Raw genomic sequence first — 24016 nt, 5'->3', positions numbered from 1 at the left:
ATCACATAAAAACATTTATCATGAAACATGCGTAAGCTAAGAAAGTAACAGTGGAATATCTATAATGAAACTATACATATAAGCTATACATCTATACTACTATGATATACATTATGTACTATGACGTGCTATGACTACATACAATGCACTTATGCTGTTTACATAACATGCTATAAGTCTGTATCAAATGCTATCTAAGTCTACAGAATTGCTATCTAAGGGGGTGGGGTAAGTGCTATGGGCCATGAAAAGCACATGAAAAGCACAAAATGCACTATGGGCAACGCAATGCACTTTGGGCCGTAAGAAACAGGTGGATAACCTTCAGTTGTACCTGGAAGTACTACAGTACTACCTGGTACTGTAGTACTGTACCTCGTTACCTAACGTAGAGTCGTACCTGTTCATGAACACGGCCTTGACGCCGTGCTGCGCTGAGGGCTGCGTGTACGGCCCTGTGGCCTTGAGCGCCGCCTGCAGGTACACCTGGGCATGGAATAAAGAAAAAGATTAAAACATAATTACAATTTAGGCGTTTAGCAGACGCTCTTAATCCATTCCAGAGTGACTTACATTAAGCAAGAACAAAAAGCACGGCAATACATCAAATACATTTATGAAAAAGTAGCTATCATGAATCATGTGTAAACTAAAACTATATGCATATATACTATATAGTGCTACTATATATAGTGCCAAAATGTTGCTTTTGGGGGGGCCATGGAACAACATATTTTGAGATGGGGGTCCGTGGCTAAATACAGATAATTCTGGGGGTCCTTGACATGAAAAAGGTTGAGCACTACTGATGTAGAAACATAGGTTTTTCTGAATTTTTTTTAGGATTCAGAAGACTTAAAAAAAAAATCAGCCTCATAATGATGGATCCATACCTGGTCCTTGGTCAGCAGGTATGCCCTGACCAGCGTGGACATGGCCTGGCCCTGGGCCATGGCAGAGTACCAGCCGGGCTCCAGCGGGCGGAAGCCCTCGCCCAGCTTGCGGGTGACCATGATGGGCCAGCCGCCGCGCTCGTCCTGGTTCCGCACCAGCCAGTCGCTGGCGGCGAAGAAGGCCGCCATGTGGGCGGTGGTGGAGATGGTGACGTTGTCCACGCTGCCGCGCCCGCGCAGCACCACCCGCACCACCCGCCTGGGCATGATCTGAGAGGAGAGGGGAAGAACGTCCATGTTTACTACCATGATCTGAGAGGAGAGGGGGGAAGAACGATGTTTACTACCATGATCTGAGAGGAGAGGGGGGAAGAACGTCCATGTTTACTACCATGATCTGAGAGGAGAGGGGGGGAAGAACGTCCATGTTTACTACCATGATCTGAGAGGAGAGGGGGGGAAGAACGTCCATGTTTACTACCATGATCTGAGAGGAGAGTGGGGAAGAACGTCCATGTTTACTACCATGATCTGAGAGGAGAGGGGAAGAACGTCCATGTTTACTACCATGATCTGAGAGGAGAGGGGAAGAACGTGCATGTTTACTACCATGATCTGAGAGGAGAGGGGGGAAGAACGATGTTTACTACCATGATCTGAGAGGAGAGGGGGGAAGAACGTGCATGTTTACTACCATGATCTGAGAGGAGAGGGGGGAAGAACGTGCATGTTTACTACCATGATCTGAGAGGAGAGGGGAAGAACGTGCATGTTTACTACCATGATCTGAGAGGAGGAAAGCAAAAATGGGTGCTGACATCAGAGCCCAGTGTCTCTGATGTCATGGACACTGGGCTCACTTACTTCCTGGACTACATGTTGTCTCAGTGAGACAGCCCTCCCCCTATCCACGAGGAGGAGCAGTGCACCAAAGCATTATGGGAACTGTAGTCCAGGAAGGAAGTGAGCCCAGTGTCGATGACATTAGAGACACTGGGCTCACTGCTCAGATCTAAAATATCTTAAACCACATATTACACACATAAAGACCCCCAGGAAAGTGTTCTAAATCTTCTAAATGTCATTAACATATATTGTAGTACCTTGGTAGCTTTGAGCCCTAGTACCTTGGTGGCCTTAAGCCCTAGTACCTTGGTGGCCTTAAGCCCTAGCACCTTGGTGGCCTTGAGCCCTAGTACCTTGGTGGCCTTGAGCCCTAGTACCTTGGTGGCCTTACGCCCTAGTACCTTGGTGGCCTTACGCCCTAGTACCTTGGTGGCCTTACGCCCTAGTACCTTGGTGGCCTTACGCCCTAGTACCTTGGTGGCCTTACGCCCTAGTACCTTGGTGGCCTTGAGCCCTAGTACCTTGGTGGCCTTGACAGCCTTGGTGTTGGACAGCCCGATGCCCTTCCTGAGGTCGGTCAGCAGGTCGCGGGTCAGGGTGCTCCAGGCGGCGCGCGCTCCGATGCCGTAGGTGATGTCGCGGTCTCGGAAGGTGATGAGCGTGCTGCTGGTGACGTAGTGGAGGACGAACGGAGCGCCCTTCTCCGTGGTCTCCAGGACCACCGAGATGCTGCCGTTGGACGTGAACCTCAGGTCCAGACTCAGGATGAAGTCCTTGGAGTTCCCCAGGGGGAGAGAGACACCGTCGGAAGACTCTGGGAGAGAGCGAGAGAGAGAGAGGGAGAGTATCCATTCAATTTAGTTCCCCAGGGGGAGAGAGAGAGAGAGAGAGAGAGAGAGAGAGAGAGAGAGAGAGAGAGACTATGTCTCTGCCTAGAGAAGACAGACTGCGTTCACTCTGCTCTCAAGGGGAGGTGGAGACGGAGCTACACTTTGTTACAATGAGACAAAAAAATATGAAAAATATAAAGAATTTCAATCCACCATTAATAACTCATCATTTCAATATGTTCTGGGAGAACAGTCCAAATGCAGTTTTGGCAGCAAAATACGTGTGGAGTTGTCATCAACTGAGGGACAGCCGGTGGACAGAAGAGACGGGTATATATGTCTGAACAGGGTCATTAAGTTGCTTATGTTTCTGTTTGTTAATATATTTTCATTGTTACTGTATATTGCTTGTTGTTCATTATTGTTGGGATGTTTGTTGTTGTCTCTGTGTGCATAATGTTGACTTTGGTTTTGTTGTATGTATGCTTTGGCAATGTAGAACATATTTATCATGCCAATAAAGCATTTTGAAATTTAAATTGAGAGAGAGAGACCCTCTGAAGACGCATTCATTCATTTTCTGTCCACTGTTGAAGTCAAATATGAATATATTGTCATTTGTATTAACAAAAACCCTTCATTCAAAGGTGCCGTTTGGGGATATAGCAAATAAAATGTAAGTCCAAGGTAACTCTGAAAGCCTTAAGGTGGACTTCATTATCTTTGCTTACCTGTAAATTCATCTCAAGATATAAAGTGGACCACCAGATGGTGCTGTTGGCTCAGAGCGCCATGTTTTTCAAGCCACACGGCCCTATTTTGAAGTGGCACCAGCGGGTTTGGTTCAGTACAGGCACTCGTTAGAGACTTTCCTTTTCATAACGAGCGCTGAAACAGTCCCACGAGGTTGCAATGACATCACTATCTCATGTCTGACTCTCTTGTGGCATTGGGGGAGAGAGAGAGAGAGAGAGAGAGAGAGACGCTGGTCCCCCATGACATGGCAGCTCAGACCTGTCACTTCACAATGGGCTTAATTACAGTAGATTAATGTCAGAGTAGGGGGGACGGACAGACAGACAGACAGACAGACATGCTGGTACCCCATGAGATGGCAGTTCAGATCTGTCACTGCACAGCGGGCTTAATTAGATGAATGTCAGAGTAGGAGAGACGGAGAGAGAGAGAGAGAGAGAGAGAGAGAGAGAGAGAGAGAGAGAGAGAGAGAGAGAGAGAGAGAGAGAGAGGATGGGGGGTGTTGCCACCATCAGTTTCTAATTCTGTCCCCTCAGTTTAAGTCTCATGCACATGTTTTACTGTATATAAATGTATTGTTCCGTTCAGTGAGAGGACCTCAGTGGAAATAAGTCTTTGGACTTTACTGCAAAATCCTTGAATCGATGTTGTATTATGATTGCTTTTCCAACTAAATCAAATCAAATAAATAAAAATATATATTTTTCAACCTGGAGCCGAGCCTGAGAGGAATTGGAATGAGTGCAGAAGCAGATGCACATGATAGCAGCACTGTCTGTCTGTCTGTCCTCACAGTTACTAAGAGATGCACATAGCAGCACTGCATGTCTGTCTGTCCTCACAGTCACTAAGAGATGCACATAGCAGCACTGCATGTCTGTCTGTCCTCAGTCACTAAGAGATGCACATAGCAGCACTGCATGTCTGTCTGTCCTCACAGTCACTAAGAGATGCACATAGCAGCACTGCATGTCTGTCTGTCCTCAGTCACTAAGAGATGCACATAGCAGCACTGCATGTCTGTCCTCAGTCACTAAGAGATGCACATAGCAGCACTGCATGTCTGTCTGTCCTCACAGTCACTAAGAGATGCACATAGCAGCACTGCATGTCTGTCTGTCCTCACAGTCACTAGGCAGGCACACACAAGACAAAACTCCACTACACGCATGCACAATTTCGTTGACTAAAACTATGACGAAAACGGTTTGTCGACTACCTTTTTTCCACTGACAAAAACGAAATAAAGACTAAAATGGTGGGTAGGGACTAGTGGAGAAGAGATCCAGTAGAACGAAATGTCAGGGAGGGACTAGTGGTGAAGAGATCCAGTAGAACTAAATGTCAGGGAGGGACTAGTGGAGAAGAGATCCAGTAGAACTAAATGTCAGGGAGGGACTAGTGGTGAAGAGATCCAGTAGAACTAAATGTCAGGGAGGGACTAGTGGAGAACAGATCCAGTAGAACTAAATGTCAGGGAGGGACTAGTGGAGAAGAGATCCAGTAGAACAAAATGTCAGGGAGGGACTAGTGGAGTACACACACACACACACACACACACACACACAGTCACACACACACACACACACACACACACACACACACACACACACACACAGGAATCCATTCCATAAAGTGGCCACAGCTTTCAGACTGGTCTCCCCCTCCTTATGCATGTGATGTATCACCATGTGTTGTTCTTGCTTACTGTACGTCTTTCTGTATTAAGAGAGTCTGCTAAATGTCTACATTGTAATTGTCATGCGGTGAGGTACAAACTATAGGCCTTCTGGCCATGTCACCTTCCACAGGGCCTTCTGATCGAGAGACAGAGAGAGACACAGACACAGAGACAGAGAGAGAGAGGAAGGATAGATAGATAGATAGGGAGAGCGCCAGTCAGGCAGGGGCCTGTGGCAGAGAGACACAGAGACAGACAGAGAGAGAGAGAGAGAGAGAGAGAGAAGGAAGGAAGGATAGATAGATAAAGAGGGAGACGCCTGTCAGGCAGGGGCCTGTGGCAGAGAGACAGAGACAGACAGAGAGAGAGAGAGAGAGAGAGAGAGACGCCAGTCAGGCAGGGGCCTGTGGCAGAGAGACACAGAGACACTGTAGAGAGAGAGAGAGAGACAGAGAGAGAGAGAAGGAAGGATAGATAGATAGTGAGGGAGACGCCAGTCAGGCAGGGCCTGTGGCAGAGAGACACAGAGACAGACAGAGAGAGAGAGAGAAGGAAGGATGGATAGATAAAGAGGGAGACGCCAGTCAGGCAGGGGCCTGTGGTTGTGGTTGTCCATTTAATGCACTCATAAATCCATTACTCAAGCCAATCCAGAGAGTAAGTGGATTTGTACTGCGTGTGGCCCCCAGATTACTTCGTTTACTCTTGATTACTCCGATTACTCTGCCATCAATAGAATATGGGCAGGGCGTACAGACCACAACATCTCCTTTCCACTCTGAGGGAAGAGAGGGTACTGTGCATGCAAAGCATCCAGTGGCAAATCCAGTGGCAAAGTGAGTTTAACGTCGTTTTAACGCAATCAGATCAGATGGATGTATGAGCTGTCAATCAGATAGGACTTTTCTGTTTGGATGTATGGGGCTGTCAATCAGATAGGACTTTTCTGCGTGGATGTATGGGCTGTCAATCAGATAGGACTTTTCTGTTTGGATGTATGGGGCTGTCAATCAGATAGGACTTTTCTGCGTGGATGTATGGGGCTGTCAATCAGATAGGACTTTTCTGTTTGGATGTATGGGGCTGCCAATCAGATAGGACTTTTCTGTTTGGATGTATGGTATGTCAATCAGATAGGACTTTTCTGTTTGGATGTATGGTATGTCAATCAGATAGGACTTTTCTGTTTGGATGTATGGGGCTGTCAATCAGATAGGACTTTTCTGTTTGGATGTATGGGGCTGTCAATCAGATAGGACTTTTCTGTTTGGATGTATGGTATGTCAATCAGATAGGACTTTTCTGTTAGGATGTATGGGGCTGTCAATCAGATAGGACTTTTCTGTTTGGATGTATGGGGCTGTCAATCAGATAGGACTTTTCTGTTTGGATGTATGGGGCTGTCAATCAGATAGGACTTTTCTGTTTGGATGTATGGTATGTCAATCAGATAGGACTTTTCTGTTTGGATGTATGGGGCTGTCAATCAGATAGGACTTTTCTGTTTGGATGTATGGGCTGTCAATCAGATAGGACTTTTCTGTTTGGATGTATGGGGCTGTCAATCAGATAGGACTTTTCTGTTTGGATGTATGGGGCTGTCAATCAGATAGGACTTTTCTGTTTGGATGTATGGGGCTGTCAATCAGATAGGACTTTTCTGTTTGGATGTATGGGGCTGTCAATCAGATAGGACTTTTCTGTTTGGATGTATGGGGCTGTCAATCAGATAGGACTTTTCTGTTTGGATGTATGGGGCTGTCAATCAGATAGGACTTTTCTGTTTGGATGTATGGGGCTGTCAATCAGATAGGACTTTTCTGTTTGGATGTATGGGGCTAGTCAATCAGAGAGGACTTTTCTGTTTGGATGTATGGGGCTGTCAATCAGATAGGACTTTTCTGTTTGTATATAATGGGTTGATTTATATTTATATTTCCGTTTGCGTGCGTGCGTGCGTGCGTGCGTGCGTGCGTGCGTGCATGCGTGCCCACGAAGGAGCACACTGAATGCGTGTACACCTTTGGAACCCATGTGCGCCACCATGTGGTGGAGTTCAATTTGACATTTGTCTAAATTGATCTTGTGTTCACGTCTTATGTTCTTTTACTGAGTTTTACTTATTTTTATTATTCTCTTTATTTGTATTTCTATTGTTTTGCCCTATTGTTCCTTAGTTTAGTACTTAGTTTAACTACAAATCTTTCCAACCAACTTCAGTTCAACATCTGACCAGGGGGAGGCGCTGATGCTGCCTCTCCGGCCACAACTTCCTTGAGAACATGGAAGCAGCCGATTGGCTGATTAAATAAGCAATTTAAATGTTCGTTTCAAGCCGTCACTTGGACCTTCTTGTCCGCTAATAAACAAAAAATATTTTAGACCTTTATCCGACCTTTACTTTCTGGACACGATGTGCTTACGGGTCCGTTTGCTGTAAAGTGGAAACCATGCGCCGGTTATAAGACCTCCTCTCGGAGCTACAGTATGAGACTGAAACCATGCGCCGGTTATAAGACCTCCTCTCGGAGCTACAGTATGAGACTGAGGTCCCATATTGGGCTATTTAATGTCAAGCACTTTGAGCTACTTATTTGCATGAAAGGTGCTATACAAATAAAGTTTATTATTGTGCATGCGTGCATGCGCACCACAAACACACACACACACACACACACACACACACACACACACACACACACACACACACACCGTTTTTGCGTTATCCTTATAGCAATATTGTATAACTGTACCTTTGTACATTTTGCAAACTGTACATGAGTAGGTGTACTACATGTGCGTGGCTTACCTGTGGGTGCAGGCATTTCTTCAGAAATACCAAGAGCCTGAACAGTCATTTGTCTAGTGACACCTGACCCAAACCCGACCCAAACCCTAACCGCACAGGGTGATTTGTAACCCGCAGCACATGTCATACTTTTGGATAAATGTCTGCAACTCCTGAACCGTCTTTTTTTACCTGGGGCGCTGAACTGTCGCTACATGTTTTACTTAACCCATTTAGACCTGGGAACGATTATACAAATGAAATGTCTTCTAAATCCTCACAGTTTTCTAAAAATAAAAACATGTTTCTATGTCAGTCGTTCTCAAACATTTTCATGTCAAGGACCCCCAAAATTTTATGTAATTGGCCACCAACCCCCATCTGAAAATATGTTGTTCCATTGACCCCCCCAGAAGCAAATATTTGAGGTAAAAACATTCGCTCTGAAAGAATATATATTGAAAGATTTGCACCACATTTTCACGGTAAAAAAAAAAAAGCAGATAAATCTGCTATTTTTCAAGGTGTAATGGCTATTTTAGAATGCCAACTAGACTACCAAATATATATGCATTATGGTATTTCTCTGCCGTCCAGTCAAATTGAATGGACTCTCATCAATATGCTCATTCTAACTGAACTGCAGCAGCTGAGTCTCCATGCTCCATGCTATCACTATGTCAGCAAATGTGTATTTGTGTAACTATCTCATCTTTAGAACAGATCTGTATATAACCAAGTAGAATAACATCTCTGTTCTCGTCTGACAAACTCCAACAGATGTAGAACTTGCTTCCAAATCTAACATTAACTAGACTGCACCTAAAGACCTGGATGTCCGTTGAAAGGAGGTGTTGAATGACCATCTGTTACTGACTGGCTATTTTGCTGTTGTAAATGGGGATTTGCCTGTGAATAAAGGGGTGTGGATTGATTGATGGGGGAGAGAACTGGAAAAAGTCATTTTGCCATGTTGCTGTACTGGGAACCCCCGGAAAACTCTGAATAAAGAAATTATGCCTGAATCGTGATGCTGAGTCCTGCTTCTGCCTGCTTTCCTCTACTTACTATTAGTGAGATCAAAAACTGGGGTTCCAAAAACAGGGGTTCCTGCCCAGAATGGGTTAAGTAAAACATTCGGGCATCTGGTTAGGATGCCTCTATGCCCCCAGGGCAGACCAAGGACCAGATGGATTATATCTCCACTGGGAGGAGACCCCGGGGCAGACCAAGGACCAGATGGATTATATCTCCACTGGGAGGAGACCCCGGGGCAGACCAAGGACCAGATGGATTATATCTCCACTGGGAGGAGACCCCGGGGCAGACCAAGGACCAGATGGATTATATCTCCACTGGGAGGAGACCCCGGGGCAGACCAAGGACCAGATGGATTATATCTCCACTGGGAGGAGACCCCGGGGCAGACCAAGGACCAGATGGAGGAAACGCATCGACTCCACTGGCCTTGGAACGTCTCGGGATCGCCTCAGGAGGAAGTCACGAATGTTGCTCTGGAGAGGGAAGTCTGCTGGAGCTGTTGCCCTCGTGACCCGACTACGGATAAGCGGTTGAAGATGTATGTATGTATGTATGGATGGTGGTATACCTGGGGCGCTGAACTGTCGAACCCAGGTGCCGCGGGTCTTGTCTCGCACACGGCTGAGGCTGCAGCCTTTCGGGACGTCCCAGAGCGGCGGCGACGCGTCGCGTTCCTCCGCCGTGTCGTACAGCTCCACGTGGGGCGGGCGCTCCGTCAGGTTCTTACTGTAGTGACTCAGACCGTACTGAGCGATCTGGATGGCATAGAAGTACCCCTGAGGACCCCACTGGGTGGACAGGGGCACGCCTAGAGGAACAGGATGATGAACTTTCAACCACGTGTTTGATTCAACAAGCACCTGCATACAGTCACACCATCTGCAACACTTTGACTGCAGAATAAATGAATGGCAATGACCCATTGACTGCCTACTACAATAATTGAAAGTGTCTTAACTGGCTGTATCAGTGTGGTACGGTAACATGACAGCTCAGGACTGCAACAGGTTGCAGAGGACCGTTAAAACAGCAGCTAAAATCATCGGCAGCACAGAATTACCCAGTCTCCACAACATCTACACCACTCGTTGTATGAAAAAAGCCCACAACATCATGAAAGACACCAGCCATCCCGCAAATACCCTGTTCAAACCACTCCCTTCTAAAAAACGCTACCAGAGCATCAAATCTCGCACCACCCGTCTCCGTAACAGTTTCTACCCCCAGGCAGTCAGGCTGCTGAACAGCTGACCTTGAACTGTAATGCACTGTTTTGTCACTTCACTTGCACTTTTTGTTTTTTTTGTCTTTTTCTTGCACTATAGATGTTTGTTTTTGTCCTGTGTATGTAAGACTGAGAGTGCTCAGAGCAAAATAAATTTCATTGTATTTATACTCTGTATCTATACACATGACAAATGAACCTGAACCTGAACCTACTGCACGGACCACCCATTGACCCATTGACCCATTGACTGCCTACTGCACGGACGCGGCCATTACGAGCCATAGACTAACATTGTGCCTCAGTTTCCCAGAAGCCCTAGCAAACCAGTGTGAATCATTGGTTTCCGGTTACGTCATAAGAACGCGTCGCCTATCCCACAGTGTCGGATGGAACCCCTGTAAGTCTTAAAACGTATAAAAAAAGGCGAATTAAACAATGAAAACTAAATGTCGGGAATGTCGTGATCCGCAGGGAAGCTGTTCTTTATCAATTAGGTCGGGAATGTCGTGATTAGCAGTCAAAGTGTTTTAAGGAAGCGTCATTGCATGGACAGAGAAAAAAAAAGGAGCAAGGTTATAGTGATACGTCGTCTTACTCTATAGGCATAATGCCCCCGAGCACAGTGGGGAAAACCAACGGGGTTTGGAGCGATAGAACCAGAAAATGGCTGCCACTGCTGTGCCTTGTAACAAAAACTCAATAACACACTGGTGTCATCAGTGTTAGAGTCATCACGAGCTGACCTTAGTTAACCCTTACCTTCCACTCCGCTGATGCACTTGACGCGGTCGCGGACCTCCACATTGTAGCCCTCGAAGGACATGAAGACCCCGTGAGGATGGTATGGCTCCCTCTGGGCGTAGACCTGAAATATATATACAATATATATTAATATAACACTGTGAGGATGGTATGGCTCCCTCTGGGCGTAGACCTGAAATATATATACAATATATATTAATATAACACTGTGAGGGTGGTAGGACTCCCTCTGGGCGTAGACCTGAAATATATATACAATATATATTAATATAACACTGTGAGGATGGTATGGCTCCCTCTGGGCGTAGACCTGAAATATATATACAATATATATTAATATAACACTGTGAGGATGGTATGGCTCCCTCTGGGCGTAGACCTGAAATATATATACAATATATATTAATATAACACTGTGAGGATGGTATGGCTCCCTCTGGGCGTAGACCTGAAATATATATACAATTTATATTAATATAACACTGAGGATGGTATGGCTCCCTCTGGGCGTAGACCTGAAATATATATATATACAATATATATTCATATAACACTGTGAGGATGGTATGGCTCCCTCTGGGCGTAGACCTGAAAATACAATATATATTAATATAACACTGTGAGGATGGTATGGCTCCCTCTGGGCGTAGACCTGAAATATATATACAATATATATTAATATAACACTGTGAGGATGGTATGGCTCCCTCTGGGCGTAGACCTGAAATATATATACAATATATATTAATACAACACTGTGAGGATGGTATGGCTCCCTCTGGGCGTAGACCTGAAATATATATATACAATATATATTCATATAACACTGTGAGGGTGGTAGGACTCCCTCTGGGCGTAGACCTGAAATATATATACAATATATATTCATATAACACTGAGGGTGATATGGCTCCCTCTGGGCGTAGACCTGAAATATATATACAATATATATTCATATAACACTGAGGGTGGTATGGCTCCCTCTGGGAAGAGACCTGAAATATATATTAATAACACTGTCGTGTCCAATTATGGATGGACGAGATTTATTCTCAGAATTGGAGATGTATTTATCCATTGACCATGGACACACCTTGGGGTGACCATGGACCCACCTTGGGGTGACCATGGACCGACCTTGGGGTGACCATGGACCCACCTTGGGGTGACTATGGACACACCTTGGGGTGACCTTGCACTGACCTTTGAGTAGCTGTGCTGGAACTCGAAGCGGTCATAGCCATCGTATTGGACGACCTTGCCGTACACTTCGAAGTACTTCTCCATCCAGCTGAAGGGCAGGTAGATCTCCGAGCCCTCTCGCCGACCTTTTGATCAGGGATGTGGCGAAACATCGTTAATTACAGTTTATCCAGATAAAACAATAAAATAAACACTCAAGACCGCGTGCTGCGCTGCTTCTGCCATGGAAGCAAGCGGTGGCTACTGGCTAGCGACGGAAGCTAAAATATGGATACAAATATTATTATTGATTTTCTGCATTAATGCTCTTTCATCACATCTCATGTTTTTATCACGTTCTCGTGTTTGGAAAACGAGGGTTAAATAGCTAAACACGAGATATCTCGAGGTTGGCATAGATTGTGTTAATAGCTGGCGATAAAAGCGTGTAAATAATTTTTTCCATGCCGTTGCAACATCGTTCCGCCCCCCATGGGACCCCCCGCCCCGCCCCCCATGGGACCCCCCACGCCCCGCCCCCCATGGGACCCCGTCCCGCCCCTATACCTTTGATGGTGACGTCATCGTTGATCAGGCATTCCACCTCCTCGTACTTGGCCCCTCCCCCCCCGGCTACGGGCGGGGGTTCGGGGGGCTGCGGCGGGTGCTGCTGCTGGCTGCTGACGCTGGCGTCGCCCTGCCCCTCCCTGGGGGGGCTGGGGGGGGCCACAGGCAGGATGCCGCGGGGCAGGAAGTGCAGCGAGCCGCCCTGGTTGGCGCAGCGGTTCCACAGCAGCACGGTGACCAGCGTGAACAGCGTGCAGATGAAGATCAGGGTCTTGTAGTTGACGCGTGCGGCGAGGCAGCGCATGGTGACCCACCGACCGACCCGCGGACCGACCGGACCCACCCACGGACGTCTCTCCTGGGGGAACGAAAACAACACAGTAGAGAAAAATCACACCCGTGTGCAACCGAGCGTTGCAGGCTGTGTCGATACAATTTAGGCATTTAGCAGACGCTCTTGATCCAGAGCGACTTACATTTAAGCAAAAACAAAAGCATGGCATACATCACATATATAAAAAGTTATCATAATTCATGTATAAACTAAGAACGTAACAGTGGAGTATCTGTATCTATGTCAACTATACATACTATACTATATTATATATTATACAATAGAGCACTGAAGTCCTGACGTAACTCGCTCATCCCTTCGATTCCCCTGGTTCGCGAAAGTAATTTCTCTATGGAGAATAACATGGGGCGATCTTAATATCGTCTACTATAAGCGTTGTGGTCCAAAAATAAACAAGCTGTCTCTGCGTTATTGTCAGGGAGGTGTCTCTGTATCGTTTGCAACAGTCAGTCACTCATATATGATACAGTCTGCTTCTAGCGAAAATGTAACTAATTCAGTAGCAGTAACATTAGCGTTTTCTCTCAGTCAGTTGATTCTTCATATCCATATGAGTGAAGCGGCCGGGATGACATGTTTATTTTTCAAACACAGTTCTTATATGAAGCAATCTAAAAATCCTCCTATGGCAATTTCAATGCAACTAAAAAAATACATGAACCTGGGGACTGACGCCCTCTACTGAAAGTGACGTCAGACTTCGGTGCTCTATATACATGTGTACTATAAGGTGCTATGACTACATAAAATGAAATTCTAGTGCTGTCTACGTAACGAGCTATAAGTCTGTCTAAAATACTATCCAAGTCTACATAAAGTGCTATCTAAGGGGCTAGGCTATAGGGCAAGTGCTACGGGCCAAGTGTAGCCATATGGAATGGAGTAATTAAACACATCGTTTTCTCTTTTCTTTTTCAAATTGCTAAATACAATGCACAAGCACTTAGTATTGATTAAATAGATTATTTACATTGCAAAACGATTCGATACCGAATATTTACATTGCGAAATGATACGATACAAAGTCAAACGTATTTTCGGTTTACATATCGATATACTTTAGTTTTTTTGTTAAATTCAAATCGATATTTCGATACAGTTACTGTATCGTTATATAGCTCTAGTTCCAGGTCTTAAAACGGATCATGTTGTTGTGTTCAACATGCGACCTTCAGCGGTCACTGGAGAAGTTGCTTTCTGTGTCTGTGAAACGAAAGCCTAAACTAAGACGATTCTATCAAATAATACAATAGATACGCCCAAAGTCAGACAGTGCAGCGTCTGTGACCGAGGATCGATTCGAACGGAGCATTGCTTACACACAACTTTGAAATGGTGGGATCATTTTAGATTAATGACCTGGAAATGAGACGGAAACCCAAAAGCAAGTCTTTCCATATGGTCTGTAGATTCATTTTCATAGTTCATTTTCTTCCGTAATAAAATTCAAAAAGTGAAACTTTCATATATTCTCAATTAATTGCGCATAAAGTGAAATATTTAAAAACTTTTTTTAATGTATAAATATTGATGATGATGGCATACAGCTTATGAAAATCCATCTAACAATATTAGAATATTTTCCGCAACAATAAAATCCACAAATGTCGACCGTCTGAAAAGTATTATGTATTGCAGTCAATACTTGGTCTGGGCTACTTTTTATTTTCTGTGGGGTTCAGGTCAGGCCAGTTGGCTGGTCAGTTAAGCACAGTAATACCATGGTCAGTACACCAGTAGTTTTGGCTCTGTGGGACGGCAGGTGCCAAATCGAGCTGGACAGGAAAATCAGCATCTCCAGAAAGCTTGTCAACATACTGAAGCACACAAAGTGCTCTAAAATATCCTGATAGATGGCTGTGTTGAAGTCAATGACACAAATAAACGAGGAGTCTGAGGATGCAGAGACGGAGCATGGATGGATAAGGAGTCTGGCGATGACGAGTGCTTTTTTAGACCAGTGGTTCCCAAACTTTGTTTTATGTCAAGGACCCCCAAATTGACACCGACGTCATTATGCCAGGGACCCTCACCCCTATAAGAGAAGATTTGTACAGCTCTAGCAGTGATTCTCAACCAGTTTAATTTCAAGAACCCCCAGTTTGATATGCAACAGGGCAGGCTACGGACCCCCATTTCTCTGGGGCCCCCAATTTATATTGTGAAATCAATGTAAATGTAACTCTGAGAGTGTACAAATGTCAGGTGGAGCAATTAATCTGTCTGCTGTATGGACAGAGTTGCGAGTCTTCAGTATGGTAAATTGTGCATTTATAAAGCGCTTTTATCCAAGGCGCTTTACATAGACTGTGCATTACATTCACCCATTCACACACGCATTCATACACTGATGGCAGCGGAAACCATGCAAGGCACCAACCTGCACATCGGGAGCCGTTAGGGGTTCAGTGTCTTGCTCAAGGACACTTCGACACTAACTCTGGGGGAGCCCGGGTTTGAACTGGGAACCTTGCGGTTACCATCCAGCCACTCTACCCCTGAACCACCGCCACCCCAGTGGACATCACCCGTGCCAAGTTGCTGCAGACAATGGTGGGGGCAAATGACAAACTCACTTCTTAAATCTAAAGTTGACCTGGCTCGTCTTCCTGCATGCTACTCTGCTCTGAAGAGAACCATCTCTTCTGAAGAGATCTACAAGTCCTACGCGCCGCGTTGTGGGCTTGTAGATCCATTTTCAGCATGCAAACAAGTGTAAAAAAGACTTACACTGGATCTCTTGTCCACTAGTCCCTTCCTAGCATTTTAGTCTAGTTTTTTTTTATTTGTTGACGAAATTGTCAGTATATTTAGTCTTAGTTTTAGTCACCATAGCTTAGTTTTCCTTTTGTTTCGTCAGTGGAAAAAGGTAGTCGACAAACATTTTTCGTCTTGGTTTGAATCGACAAAATGAACACTGAAGCATAGATGGATGCCAGGGTTAGCAACAATGACTCTGAGTGCTTTAGGAAGCTTACAGAGCAGGTCTGCCTTGTCTCTCTGGCATCAGCGTCAGCTCAGAGAGAGATCAATACTGCCCCCGTTGCTAATTACAACTCACAGCTTGAAGACTTGAAGACAGACACACACACACACACACACACACACACACACACACACACACACAGCAGTCCAGCCTTCGTACAAAACAGAAAGATTGCGAGGAAAATCATCCCCCCCCCCCCCCCCCGCAAGTTCATCTCAATACCTATCAGCCAACTTCTGATCAAAGAAGGTCAGCATTATTATTCACATGAATGAATTGCCCAGTGGGAGCATATCTGCCACAGTAACAGTCACGTGACTGTGATTGTAGCCTTTCTAACAAAGTCTCAAGGACGGTCGTGTCATCTCTAATGAAGGAGATTTTAGGATTCTAAAAACTGCGTCCCTATAGAGCGTCGCAGGCCCGCCCCCTTTCAGAACGACGAGTGGCCCAGGAAATGATTCTCCATTCATTTTCTCCATAGGCTTTTCAAAAAGTATTTATATAAAGACGGTTACGCCGCGGACAAAGCCAACTCGGATCGTGACAAATCATGACAACAAACACAATATTTTGTGCCGATCAAATAATTTGAAAGAAGAAAATAAAGGCAGGATACAACACTATTTGTTTTGCTTTTCTTATTACTAATTATTTGATCGGCCCAAAACATTGTAATTATTGTCATGATTTGTCACGATCCCAGTTGGCTTTGTCCGCGGCGTAACTGTCTTTAAATAAATACTTTTTGAAAAGGCTATGGAGAAAATTAATGGAGAATCATTTCCTGGGCCACTCGTCGTTCTGAAAGGGGGCGGGACTGCGACGCTCTATAGTCGGCGTAGTGTGGAGTCAGTACTGCTGTATGGGGCCGAGACAGTACAACTGCCCTGGATGGAGTCTACACAAGAATGCTACGAATGGCACTAGGCGTCACATGGACGGACCGCATCAGAAATGTGGACCTCTATGGGGACCTACCACGCGTCACGGACAAAGTCAGAGAGAGAAGGATGAGGCAGGCAGGGCACTGCGTCAGGCACCCAGAACTTGAGGCAAGTAAATTTACCCTATGGGAGCCAACCCAGGGCAAAGCCAGGAGGGGAAAGAAGCGTACCACCTAATGTAGACGTGCTGCGGCGGGACAGCTTGGCTGACAACACTGCAGAGCTCAAGAACCTGATGTTGGATAGGACAGCGATCCAGGAATCCCGAGTTGGTGTTGGCTAGACGTCACTCTAGCAGCAACTACTAGTAGGCATAGTCGACTTGTTTTTATTTTTTTCTTGCTTAACTTTACACTTGATTATATTCCCCATCACCATGATACGCCTTTTAGTACATTATGGTCCCATTTATTTATAATTATGATAAAGTAGGGTCACTAGGGTGTGCTGTGGGAGGGGAGTGGCTGATGGAGACAGCGCTTGTTTCAATGAAAGTATTGTCAAGTGAAAAAACATTTCTTGTTAGTGGTTAAATAAAATACATTAGTTCTCTTCATAACTAAGACCATGGGGGCGAGGAAACAAATGGCACTTACCCCTATTCCATTTAGCAAGAATCTGGCGACGAGCTTGACATCCTGTTGGCGACCTCAACCCAACCCTGTGCAGCTCGGAATATCCTCTGGTTGAACTGGAGCACACAGCGCATGTGAACCTAGAACAGGAACAAAGAGAACCAAGTTACTTTTAAATATATATTTTTATCCCACTATTTTGTAACCCATTTTTCACCCCTGTGTCAATCATCTACTGTGATCCTGGGCTCTACACACCCTCCGCCAACCTGGGGAGAGCAACGGACTTAACTCATGCTTCCTTCATGCTTGAGTGTCCAAGTTGCAAAACACATTAAGGTCATTTTAGACCAAAAGCCAAGAAACTGACTAGGATAATTATGATATGATATGATATAGTACTTTATTGTCAGTTCACACTGAAATTTGTCTTGCGACACAGCAGCCAAGTATGCAGAACACATATACACACATTTGACATAACACAAAGAACAAGACAATTTACATACATAAGACATGAGCAATTCCAGCCTATCCTAAAATAACTTAGTATAACTTAAAGTATAAAAATAGTGTTGATTTTTGAGAAGCAGAAAAGTCAACATTTATGTCAAACAGTTCTAGAAGACATCACAAAAAGCCAGCAACTCAAAGATAATAATTAGGTTATTTTTGTTCTCCAAATATATACAGCTAAATGTGTCGTTGTTTGAGAACACAGACGAACAAAACCAGGTAAAAAAACATCCTATTCTCATCTGAATATCTAGGACATTTACACACACACACACACACACACACACACACACACACACACACACACACACACACACACACACACACACACACACACACACACACACACACACACACACACACACACACACACACACACACACACACACACACACACACACACACACACACACACACACACACACACACACACACACACACACACACACACACACACACAAATTCTGTAAGGAGTATAATTTGTCACCTTTTATGACATGAAATGCAGCTCCAAGTGCTTTACAGAGCAATGAAGAAAGAAAGAAAGAAAGAAAGGCATAAAACATAACAAATGCAGTAATGCAATGAATAACAACAAAAAAAAATTAAAGATCAATTTAAAGCAAGGGTGTAGAAGTGGGTCTTCAGCTGTGCTTTAAAAATGTCTACAGAGGCTGCCTGTCGAAGGTACAGTGGGAGTTTGTTCCATGCCGTCGGCCCGTAGAAGCAAAAAGCTGCTTCCCCGTATTTTTTAGTTGCCATTTTTTAGGCAAAGCGAGCAGGCCAGCAGTGGAAGACCTTAGGGGGGCGGTTTGGGACATATTTAGGCAGGCAGTCATGTAGGTAGGAAGGTTTGGGACATATTTAGGCAGGCAGTCATGTAGGTAGGAAGGTGCGAGACCATTGAGAGCTTTATTAAGGTAAGAAAAAAGAAAAGTAAAATCATTTAAAAATCAATCCTAAAAACAACCGGAAGCCAATGCAGTGAAGCTAAAACCAGAGTAATATGTTTGTTCTCTCATCTTAGTTTTAGTTAAAACTATTATAGATAGATATATATATATATAATATATATGTGTGTAAAGTATAAAGTTTTCAATTAAATGCAGTGGGAGTAAAAGTGTAATATTTGCCTCTGAGATGTAGCAGAGCAGAAGTAAAAGTTTTGAAAAAAGGAAATACCCCAGTAAAGTTACTTAACTTAAGTGCAGTACTTGAGGGAATGTACTCAGTTACATTACACCACAGAGCGAGGGTAATAATCTTCAAAGTGGATTTAGAGAACAAAGAGGCATGGGAGACGTGTCGCGGCTGTCACAAGTATTCAGGAACATAGTCTGTGAATTTCAACGTTTTTCCTTTTCCTTCTCCACAGAAAAGCTTTGCATACATTTTGGCTTCGCCTCGTTCCTTGGCTGCTTGTGAACGAGTGTCCCAGAGAGGTGGTGTCCCTGATGTGGACCTCGGCCCCGAGGCTCGGGCCGAGCCGAGCCTCGGGCCGGCACAGTAGGGCCCAGTTAGGGCCGGGCCTTCATTTTCTATGGGCGGGGGAAGGAAATTGAGCGAAACTCTGCACCACTGTCGCCGTCGGCCACCATACAGTACCATAGCAGTAGAACCCCATTGACCCCACATTCTACTCTGTACCACTGTCGGCCACCATTCAGTACCATAGCAGTAGCACACCATTGACCCCACATTCTACTCTGTACCACTGTCGGCCACCATTCAGTACCATAGCAGTAGAACCCCATTGACCCCACATTCTACTCTGTACCACTGTCGGCCACCATTCAGTACCATAGCAGTAGCACACCATTGACCCCACATTCTACTCTGTACCACTGTCTGTCGGCCACCATTCAGTACCATAGCAGTAGCACACCATTGACCCCACATTCTACTCTGTACCACTGTCGGCCACCATTCAGTACCATAGCAGTAGAACCCCATTGACCCCACATTCTACTCTGTACCACTGTCGGCCACCATTCAGTACCATAGCAGTAGAACCCCATTGACCCCACATTCTACTCTGTACCACTGTCTGTCGGCCACCATTCAGTACCATAGCAGTAGAACCCCATTGACCCCACATTCTACTCTGTACCACTGTCTGTCGGCCACCATTCAGTACCATAGCAGTAGCACACCATTGACCCCACATTCTACTCTGTACCACTGTCGGCCACCATTCAGTACCATAGCAGTAGAACCCCATTGACCCCACATTCTACTCTGTACCACTGTCTGTCGGCCACCATTCAGTACCATAGCAGTAGCACACCATTGACCCCACATTCTACTCTGTACCACTGTCGGCCACCATTCAGTACCATAGCAGTAGAACCCCATTGACCCCACATTCTACTCTGTACCACTGTCTGTCGGCCACCATTCAGTACCATAGCAGTAGCACACCATTGACCCCACATTCTACTCTGTACCACTGTCTGTCGGCCACCATTCAGTACCATAGCAGTAGAACCCCATTGACCCCACATTCTACTCTGTACCACTGTCGGCCACCATTCAGTACCATAGCAGTAGCACACCATTGACCCCACATTCTACTCTGTACCACTGTCGGCCACCATTCAGTACCATAGCAGTAGAACCCCATTGACCCCACATTCTACTCTGTACCACTGTCGGCCACCATTCAGTACCATAGCAGTAGCACACCATTGACCCCACATTCTACTCTGTACCACTGTCTGTCGGCCACCATTCAGTACCATAGCAGTAGAACACCATTGACCCCACATTCTACTCTGTACCACTGTCGGCCACCATACAGTACCATAGCAGTAGAACCCCATTGACCCCACATTCTACTCTGTACCACTGTCGGCCACCATTCAGTACCATAGCAGTAGAACCCCATTGACCCCACATTCTACTCTGTACCACTGTCGGCCACCATACAGTACCATAGCAGTAGAACCCCATTGACCCCACATTCTACTCTGTACCACTGTCGGCCACCATTCAGTACCATAGCAGTAGAACCCCATTGACCCCACATTCTACTCTGTACCACTGTCGGCCACCATTCAGTACCATAGCAGTAGAACCCCATTGACCCCACATTCTACTCTGTACCACTGTCGGCCACCATTCAGTACCATAGCAGTAGAACCCCATTGACCCCACATTCTGGGGCTGAAGACAAGACCTGCAACCTCACACAACCTTCTCGGTTCTCTGAAAAATAACTCCTTATTTTGCACCAAATGCACTGATGCAAGGCACCAACCTGCACATTGGGAGCAATCAGGGGTTCAGCGTCTTGCTCAAGGACTGACTGTACACTTCCGACACGAACTCTGTGGGAGCCCACAGGGATCGAACTGGAAACCTCGCAGTTTCTCCATCCGGCTGTCCGGCTACTCTACCGCTGAGCCACTGCCTCCTCCTCGGTTCTCTGAAAAGGCCACCGACTAGTTTGGAATATTAAGCAGCAGAAAGAAGCCATTGGAAATCAAAAGGATTGTGAAAGTGGGTGGGAAGCATCAAAAAGGCGTTTGATATATCTCTGTTACTATGTGTGTGTGTGTGTGTGTGTGTGTCTCTCTCTCATATGACAGAGAGAAATAATGGAAGTACAGGGTGGGGGATTATGCCCTCAAATCAAAAGGCTTGCCAACAGGCATTGACACTAAGGGTTGCCCACCTGCAGCTAAATAACACTTTCGGGCAGGTGGAGTATGCTTTCGGGTTGCCCCGAACGGGCAGGTGCTCGTTTTAGGAGAGGGAAAGGGAACGCAACCATCTATAAACAAACACGAGATATCTGACTAAACACCTGTCCAGAGCGCTCTGTCTTCTGGTCTGTAAACTAACAGCTGTTTAACTATAATGTGCCGTTTTCACTGTTGCTACACTTACGTAGAACATGACCTGTCCTTGCCCGACATGCAAGTACCTCTGAGACCTTAGAGACGTCAAACCGTGCAACTTTAATACAATTTTAATACAATTAAACTAGTCATATTTTTGTCACCAGAAAAGTTTTACTTTTAGTCTAGTTTTAGTGGACTAAATATGTGATTTTGGTCGACAAAAAAATAAATATTGACAGGCCTTGATGGCGCCTGATCTTACACGTGGTAAAATCAGGCATGGAAATAGCCGATCTACAAGCTCACACGATAGGGCTAGCGATATGACCACACACACACACACACACACACACTCTATAGTCTGCTCAGCCTGTTCTCCTCCTATCGATTGGCTTCTGAATGTTTACTAAGGTGACCTCTAATTGGTCAATAATGTCAACTCTGCATGACATTCTAAAAGCGTGCACATTAAAGCTGCTAGAAGCAATAATATGTCAAACTTTTAATTACCTTTTTTCCAGCCAGCAAAGAGTGAAACACTCCCAGAAATAATGTAGTCTCTGTGACACATCTAGGGGCCACAATCTGCATTCAAAGATGTTCCCAGAAGCTTTGTCATTGGTTGATAAAAAAAGAAAACGTGGTCAAAATGACTAACCAATCAGGAAGTAGACAGGCAAATCGACCAATGACAAAAGCTTCTAGGAAAATCTTTGAATGCAGATTGCAGGTACAAAGACTGTACAAGATGCTATTTTAGGTACAGGGCCACAAAGAAAGAAGTGATGCAGGAGGTAGCAAGAGGCCTACTGGGGTCCCCTTTAGCTTATCGGAGCCCCAGAGGGGGGCTTGCAAAACTTCATTTGCAAGCCTAATCAAGCGTGAATGTCGCTGGAGGCATCCTGACGGAAGGGCTGCTTTATTCTAAGGACAGTAAGAAAGCTTCAGAGACTCTCTCAGTTTGAAGGAGGCCTCTGGAAGCATGACGTTGTAAAAGAAGGCCATTAAAACCATTAAGCGAGACATGCTTTTTCTGCAATGGCTTGTAAGTGTGTGTGGCTCTGACATGATGGTGTATGGGTGCCCTGCAGGGACATTATAGTGGATAGTGGTTACACATCTCAGTCATCTCACTCTGAAGACTCCTGAATGGGCCTCTCACCAGTATTACAAATGTGTATTTGTAATTAAAATATTACATGGCGAGGTTTCATGCTTGCTTCTGTAGCAAATGGGTATAGGCCAGGGTAAATGGATAACTAATGGAGGTGGGTATAGGGTAAATGGGTATTATAGATCCCTGGCTGCTACGAGAGGTGATCTGTTGTGGTGTGTCCCTGGCTGGCTGCTATGAGGTGATCTGTTTTGGTGTGTCCCTGGCTGGCTGCTATGAGGTGATCTGCTGTGGTGTGTCCCTGGCTGGCTTCTACTAGAGGTGATCTGTTGTGGTGTGTCCCTGGCTGGCTGCTACTAGAGGTGATCTGTTGTGGTGTGTCCCTGGCTGACTTCTACTAGAGGTGATCTGTTGTGGTGTGTCCCTGGCTGGCTGCTATGAGGTGATCTGTTGTGGTGTGTCCCTGGCTGGCTGCTATGAGGTGATCTGCTGTGGTGTGTCCCTGGCTGGCTTCTACTAGAGGTGATCTGTTGTGGTGTGTCCCTGGCTGGCTGCTACTAGAGGTGATCTGTTGTGGTGTGTCCCTGGCTGACTTCTACTAGAGGTGATCTGTTGTGGTGTGTCCCTGGCTGGCTGGTATGAGGTGATCTGTTGTGGTGTGTCCCTGGCTGGCTGCTATGAGGTGATCTGTTTTGGTGTGTCCCTGGCTGGCTGCTATGAGGTGATCTGCTGTGGTGTGTCCCTGGCTGGCTTCTACTAGAGGTGATCTGTTGTGGTGTGTCCCTGGCTGGCTGCTACTAGAGGTGATCTGTTGTGGTGTGTCCCTGGCTGACTTCTACTAGAGGTGATCTGTTGTGGTGTGTCCCTGGCTGGCTGCTATGAGGTGATCTGTTGTGGTGTGTCCCTGGCTGGCTGCTATGAGGTGATCTGCTGTGGTGTGTCCCTGGCTGGCTTCTACTAGAGGTGATCTGTTGTGGTGTGTCCCTGGCTGGCTGCTACTAGAGGTGATCTGTTGTGGTGTGTCCCTGGCTGACTTCTACTAGAGGTGATCTGTTGTGGTGTGTCCCTGGCTGGCTGCTATGAGGTGATCTGTTGTGGTGTGTC

General features: G+C 45.7%; 1 protein-coding gene across 2 annotated transcripts in view; it reads right to left on the bottom strand.

The window, feature by feature from the left end:
* glceb (glucuronic acid epimerase b) overlaps positions 1–24016 on the bottom strand; it is a 36099-nt gene that overhangs the window by 6661 nt on the left and 5422 nt on the right. For both annotated transcript variants that reach the window (XM_080764216.1, XM_080764217.1), the window contains exons 2-9: positions 17459–17577; positions 12575–12932; positions 12029–12153; positions 10823–10928; positions 9404–9643; positions 2261–2553; positions 894–1163; positions 401–486 (exon numbers count right to left, since the gene is read on the bottom strand). In XM_080764216.1, the coding sequence (XP_080620342.1) occupies positions 401–486; positions 894–1163; positions 2261–2553; positions 9404–9643; positions 10823–10928; positions 12029–12153; positions 12575–12878 (1424 nt within the window). In that variant the 5' untranslated portion in view covers positions 12879–12932; positions 17459–17577. The remainder of the gene's footprint in view (positions 1–400; positions 487–893; positions 1164–2260; positions 2554–9403; positions 9644–10822; positions 10929–12028; positions 12154–12574; positions 12933–17458; positions 17578–24016) is intronic.

The sequence above is a fragment of the Protomyctophum bolini genome (genome assembly GCF_963924005.1).
Source record: "Protomyctophum bolini genome assembly, chromosome: 1".
Classification (NCBI taxonomy): domain Eukaryota; kingdom Metazoa; phylum Chordata; class Actinopteri; order Myctophiformes; family Myctophidae; genus Protomyctophum; species Protomyctophum bolini.
The sequence above is the reverse complement of the archived record's forward strand: the minus strand, read 5'-3'. Positions and strand labels throughout refer to the sequence as shown.